Here is a 7253-nt window from a genome sequence, read left to right as displayed (position 1 = left end):
AATTAGAAAATGCATTTTAAATATTTTGGGATATTTTCACAAAATATTTCAACAAAGGCTTGTTTGGTATTTATTTCTAAACTTTATTGCCTTTACAAATGACTGATATTCTTCAAGTATTTCCTCCCCAGTTATCATCCGCAACATGTATCACCATTAAAATTTTAATGTTTAAATATTTTAAATAACGCTAAACCTAGAAGCTTGACTATGACCAGAAGAATAAATAGTTAAAACTCAAACGTTATACAATCGCTTTTTAAAATACAACTTTATAAGTAGAGACCGTTTTTAAAACGAGTATAGAGGATGAAGTGCAAAAGTCCTTTCCCGAGTATCACCAAACTACGAACTAAAAGAAAACTCTGGTCAATACGTTTGTATACGAATGTCAGCTTTTATTGATATTCAAAAATCAATTGGCGATTTTTTTTTTCAAAATAAATAATCTTTTACATTAGTTATGTTTAATTAATTTAAATTGAAGGGTTTAAAAAAAATCAAATTGTGAGTTGATTACCGTAAATCTCTAGATTATTTAAAATTGAACCCCAAAATTATTCAGGAAACACAAAAGTAGTCGCCGCAAAACTGGTGTCTTTTTGGTCACTACCTAAAAATCTTAGTTAGACCTAGGTTTATTTTTTGTATATGTTATGTTAGCTATCGTTTTTCGAAAAGCATAAACGAAATAAAATTTTATCGAGTTGTTGCGACTATGAGATTCGTTAGATCCTGCGCCAACAACTGAGAAATCCGACGAAACCTGGCAATTGAATGATCGGCGCCCGCTTTCCCTGTCTGTTGCTTACAACTAGCTGACCTAGGTCAACCCGCATCCGACCCACTATATAACCCGCGAGCTAAACATGTTCGATAAATCCGAAAAGCCCTTTGGGATGAACTTGTTTACATTTGGGCCCTTCAAAATACAAATATATATATAAATATATATATATATATATATATATATATATATATATATAAATGTTTTACTATACTCCTTTTTGTTTAGTCATAGGTTGGTCCAAAGAATGAGAATCCGCTTCATTAAATTTGTTTTGTAGCTTAGTGGTAGAGTGGTCGGTTGTTAACTGATTGGTCGTTAACAAAATTTCTCTCTCTTCTCTCTATATTCTTACCTTTTATCTTTTTTCAACCAGTGATATAGCGATATAGTGACACATCATTCTCTCCCCATTTACTTTCTCAAATTCCCTCCCTATCACTTCTCATTTTATAATTTTTAAATTATATACAATATAAAACAATGTTAATTGGGCTTCAATCCTAAATCTCAAAACTATTTTTTATAATGTAAAATTTTGAAACAGCAAAATTTCTTTACAAAACTAAAACTAGAACAAAAAGATAACAAGATAATTAGCTATTATTAATTTAAAATATTATGAAATAAAAATCTATAAGAGAAATAAAAAACTATAAGAGAGAAAAAGTTTTTATGAAAATAAACGAGAATTATAATGATAACGAAGATAAAGATGAAAAGCCTTTTCTTCTCAATCTCACAAAAAAACAAAATTACTCCAAACCCAGAAATATAACTTATCGGTTCGGTCAGTCGGTAGTTCGGTTTTCGATTGATCGATTCGTTCCAGGCGGTTCGGTCGATTTACTTAGTTGCCTAAAATCGATCAAACCGAAGTATCCCAACATTAAAAGAAGGTCTTCAAGTAGCCCCCGGACCTGCAGACCTATTTATAAATTTCAGCTGCCCAACTGTACATGCGATTGAATACTCGCCCCTACTAACAGAACCGACCGAAGATTTGCAGAAACAGGCGTCGGAATTTCTACACCAAACAATTTCAATTCCGTCCCAATCCTTGTCTCAGCAATGGAAATCTCTTCCATTTCCGTAAGCTCAAGGGGACTCGTATCTCGTCATTCGTCAGGTCCTTTTTCACATTCTCTTTGTTTCTCTCTATTTACATCACTCGACCGATCATGTAAAGATCTCTCTACTCCTTATTTTGATTGATTGTCCGATCACAAATTTATATTTCTGTGAATCCTTATTTACTTTTTCGTAGAGAGACTGTTGCTCAGCACACGGTATCCGATAATATCCAATTTCAGATTCGTTTCGTTTTCAGCAACTAAAAGCTTTGGCCGGCCATCATCCCGTCCAACAGGATTGTTGTTCCAGAAGGAACATCATGCTCGAGTTCAGTAACTATCCAGTTACTTCTTTTCGTTTCATATACCATTTCTGTAACCCTAAAGATGTAATGTTTTGAATTAATTCAGCCGGTTTGTTGCCAAAGGAGTGATGCCGCCCCTGTATTGGAGGCCAGGTATGCAGTTTCTCAGATTATCTTTTTCTTTATAGTTGTCTGATTTCCATTTCCTTATACTGTTCAGATCGATGGATGCGATATATGATATTTTGGCTGAACGTCTTCTCCCAAAAGCTGCTGCGGCAGCACAAAGTTCCAATTCTAAGTATGTGAATTGTAGCTTCTTCAGTTCAATTCCTAATTGTAGCTACACTTTTTTACCAAATATTGGTCAATTTCTGAATGAGATCGAAATACAACAGCAAATTTGGGATAAATCACACTTTCGAAACTGAGTTTATTAATTTTTCTATTGAAAAGTAGAAACATTTAGTTTTCTTATACTGAAGTAAGCAGCTAAAAGTTGAGATCTGCTAACTTGTAATATTATTTAGGCATATTGTGTGTTTGGCCGGACCTCCTGGGGCAGGAAAGAGCACAGTTGCATTGGAAGTACTCAAACGTGTAAACAAGTTATGGTCTGAAACTGAAAGATCACATTCCATTGATCCTCCTGAAGTTGCTGTTGTTCTTCCAATGGATGGTTTCCATCTCTATCGTCATCAATTGGACGCCATGGAGGTTATCCACATCTCTCATGTCTCTTTTTCTTCATTTGGTATATATGTTTGTTCTCATCAATACTGTTCATCTTGTTCAAATACATTGGTTTAAAGAATCAGATTGAATGGAAAAATATCTGGATTATTGGTTGGTTTATGCTTTCGTAAACTATCAAGACTGGATAGTTATTGTTTGAACAATCGTTTTGTTTGGACATCGTAGGATCCGGAGGAAGCTCATGCAAGAAGGGGAGGTGAGATTCCTTAGACCTGTTTATAATGGGCATTGCTGTTTATATTATCTTTTTGAAGTACTAATCTTCCAATGACCTATCAGCTCCATGGACTTTTGCTCCAGACCTTTTGTTGGAATGTCTAAGGACCTTAAGAAGTCAGGTGATGAACCATAATGATTATTGTTGTCCCAAAATAGCTTAGTTTCCATGTCAAAATAATGCTTTGAATTATGTGGTTATTCGAAGAAATATAGGTCAGTAATTCAATCTGATGAGTAAACCTACTGTTGTAGGGATCTGTCTACGTCCCTTCTTTTGACCATGGCGTAGGTGATCCTGTGGAAAATGACATCTTTGTGAGCGTTCAGTAAGAACCACTAAAAGCCTTTAATCCGTAGACAAAACACTAAATTTTGTTTCAAAACGTTTTTGTATCCAAATAGGGTTGTTTTTTCGATTTAAACATGAAGTCACCCTTGATTCAGGCATAAAGTTGTGATAGTAGAAGGGAACTATCTTCTTTTAGACGAAGGGGTCTGGAAGGAGATATCTCAAGTCTTTGATGAAAAATGGTATCTTCGAGGATCTTAATCATTAAGTTGACATTTTTTATGTGTGAAGTGAAAAATAGTATCTTCTTCATATATCCCTCTTGAAGGTTTATTGACGTCGATATTGAGACATCAATGCAACGAGTATTTGGAAGACATATCGCCACTGGTATATATATGTATATATATAAATACTCATTGTATTTTGATTGGTAGGCTCGATTTCTTTTACATGGGTTTTATTTGCAGGAAAACCTCCGAATGTTGCTAAGTTGCGGGTATGGCTTTGTTAGATTTTTGGATTAACCTTCCATATTTAAATTTACGGTTAATTCAGTAAAATTCATTTATGCAGATAGATTATAATGATCGGCCTAATGCAGAGCTCATAATTAAGTCGAAGAAACATGCAGACTTGATAATCAAGTCGGTTAATATCTGAAGTCTTGAAACGGATCGCAAGCCCTGCAGCCGACAGTGTAACTGTAAGTCTTTCTTGCTCCAGAAACTTGATATGAGATCATTGTCGATATTATTCTCTACTGTTATTGACATTACTCTTCATTTCAACTTTTTTGTGTAAAATAATATGTTAGTTTAGTAGTATAACATTGAAATAAGGATCTTCTCTACACATATTTGTGTTTAGTTATACTCATCCAAAGTTAATCTTCTTATCAAGAAGAATTAGACCTTAATTGACTATTGGAGCTAGTTTGATCTTGGGTTTTTATTTTATTTTACTTTTTTTAGGTTTAATTTTTTTTTTATCACATTACTATCCTTATTCTAACCATCCAATTCCTTAATTTATTAATTAAAATATCAAAATGATATTACTTTACTTTTATTAAATTTAAATTTTAAATGTAAAATGACATTTTGATAATTCAACTTATTAAAGTTTAATTTTTTCAAACAACTTTTTTTTTTTTTTTTTTTTTTTTTTAATTTGAGGTAGTTTCATATTGGTTTTTTGTGGTAGTTTGATCACACTCATTTGTTTCAACTATTATCAATGTTTTGAAAATCATTTCGGTTCGATTTTTTTGGTGTAATGGTTGAATTTTTTTATTTTTTTTTAAATAAATTTAAATATATTAATACATAAATTGTATATATAAGTAAGTTAGGCATATAAAAATAATCAAATAAATACTAATTAAACTCAATAATTATCAATTAAATTTATATTATACTAAATATTTATAATTCTCTACAATCAAATCAATAAATATCTATAATTTCCTGCAATCAAAATAGCAATCACACCAAATATCTACAATGGTTATCAAAACAACAATAACACCAATTTTTCATATTTTCTTACAATCAAAAGTTCAAAACAACAATCACACCAAATATACTTTAAAATAAGTCAACAACAACAAAGGTTTAATCCAAATATAAAACTACTAACCACAATATTGAATATTCAAATCATACGACTTTTTCTCATATAAATAGTTGTGTTAGCCAATTTTCATTTTTTCAATATGTTCCAGCAATAGGATTCACTGAAATATCATCTTTATATAATATTTAATAATATTAATAAGTTAATATTTTACATTGAAGAACATCACAAATTCACAATATGAAAAATATTACAAACCTGTAACGAGAAACGAACATACTCCTACATTTTCATCTCGTTCTTCAGCACAAACGGGTGCTTCCTCTAGCATTGTGTTAGACTTTAAACTATAACCGGGCCTTTCAAGTTTTTTAATTCAAGAAACGGGTTCTTGATTGTTGGGACCGATGGTGGAATTCAACACTCAAGCGCAGCGGACATAGAATGAGATGAGAATTCGAGGTTAAGGAGAGAAGAGCAAAAGAGGAGAAGAGAAATACCACTAGATTACACCTAGCGGTCCAAGAAGGGGGAGGAAGGCCGAGAGATAACTTAGAGCACCAAGTTCTAAAATATTCAATTCATAGCCCCAAAAAGTGGGGTGGGCATCACCATTTAAAGAGGTTGATTTACTCAAGAGTATTCGGTTACAACAAACTTTCAAAATAACAGAATTCAGTTCAAGAGAAATAAGAGAGAAAGTAAACAAAACATAATTATTCCATAAAAAACATAAACTGGCCCATATGGACACTTGGGCCGAGAGACGGGTGCATAAAATATTTTAGGACCGAGGTTTTTGATGAGCAGCCCGTAACATAATCTCCCCCTTCGAGGTTCGTCGCCCTCGACGAAAAGAACGTGGACTAGTCAGCCTCTAATACGCATCTTCAACTTCAAAACTATTTCTTCGGTCGGGCTTCGGCACATTCAGCAAGGGTCGCAGCATAAGACTGTATTTTCTCAAAAAACTTTCGGCAAAATCGCTTCAGTAGTGGAACTGGTCGGGTCCTTGCGGTCTTTTGCGCTGCTGGGTCGCTTGCCACTCCGCTCATGTGAGGAATTTCTGTGCACCTAGGGTCGAGTTTTTTAGTATGTAGAGTTGGCCTTGGTTGCTGTAATGTCCCCATCGCCTGGTGCAAAAATAATTTCTTCTAACTTCGATTAAACTCCATACTTGTCTCAAAAATCCAGGCCAAGTCTTTTTCCCGAACCAGCATAATAGCAGCATCGAAGGAGCCATAGCTTCTAATTAGATCATTAGGAATATCTTCCAAGGTCAATGCCGCGAGTGAAACAGTTTGGCCTTCGGGCTTACTCTTTATTTGCATTTTGGCAGCAACATTATATTCATCTAATGTCTTTTCCAGCTGGTTTCCATGCATCAGACTGGCATGCGACCGAGAAATCCTCTTTAGGACCGTGGTTCTGTCTTGCTTCTCATAGGATAGAGTCAGCTTTTCTAAGTCCCAAGAAGACGAGCCTAGAGTAATCAGCCATTCAATTCCCAACACAATATTATATCCGTCCATGGAAATTACATTCATTTCTGTTTGGTATTCATTGCCTTCAATCGACCACTTCAAGTCCTTGCAAACACTATAGCATAACACATTAGACCCATCGACCACTCTAACCGATTGCACCCTGGTTGCTATGCTTTTGTGGTCTATTTTCTCCAAAATCCTGCTATTGATAAAATTGTGGGTGCTGCCTGTATCAATCAGGATGACCACCGGCAGGTTCCCAACTTTGCCAAGAATCTGGAGCATTTGGAAGGCTTTAGACCCGGTCAAGGCATGTAAGGATATGGCTGGTTCATCCCTTGGGCCGAGCAATGAAGGTAGATCATCCAAAACAGGTTCTTGGTTAGGTTCTTGATCTTCTTGATTGGCCGAGACCATGAATAACTTTGATTTACACCTATGGTTTGGTTGCCATTTTTCATTGCAAGAGTAGCATAGGCCCTTCTTTCGCTTTTCATCCATTAAGGCTGGGTCTAATTGCTTAACATGGCCCTGGTTTGCATTTGAAGAGGACCCATATGAAGAATTCTTGAAGTCAGTATTGGTGCTCGGCCCGGCTGTGTTGATGTTGGATGGCGTGGGCAGCAACGATGCTTCAGCGCTGTACAAATTACCACTGCTCATTAAGGATCGATATGTTGCTTCTTGGACTTTAGCCATGGCCATGGCTTCGTTTAAAGAATCTGGGAATCGCAGCCTGATGCAGTTTGCAATTTCCTC

At 35.0% G+C, this 7253-nt stretch overlaps 1 protein-coding gene across 1 annotated transcript; it reads left to right on the top strand.

Annotated features, from left to right (window-relative positions):
• Nucleotides 1-1712: 1712 nt before the first annotated feature.
• Nucleotides 1713-4325, top strand: LOC124938608 (putative uridine kinase C227.14). The gene is made up of 12 exons (XM_047479079.1): nt 1713-1916; nt 2055-2188; nt 2272-2318; nt 2386-2466; nt 2696-2882; nt 3087-3117; nt 3201-3259; nt 3393-3466; nt 3585-3671; nt 3758-3819; nt 3900-3928; nt 4006-4325. Exons 1-12 carry the CDS (start codon nt 1859-1861, stop codon nt 4090-4092), a joined length of 936 nt encoding a protein of 311 aa, XP_047335035.1. The 5' UTR covers nt 1713-1858; the 3' UTR covers nt 4093-4325.
• Nucleotides 4326-7253: the final 2928 nt, after the last annotated feature.

Source organism: Impatiens glandulifera, chromosome 5 (assembly GCF_907164915.1).
Source record: "Impatiens glandulifera chromosome 5, dImpGla2.1, whole genome shotgun sequence".
NCBI classification, from domain to species: Eukaryota; Viridiplantae; Streptophyta; class Magnoliopsida; order Ericales; family Balsaminaceae; genus Impatiens; species Impatiens glandulifera.
Note: the sequence above shows the minus strand (reverse complement) of the source record. Positions and strands in the feature narration are given on the sequence as shown.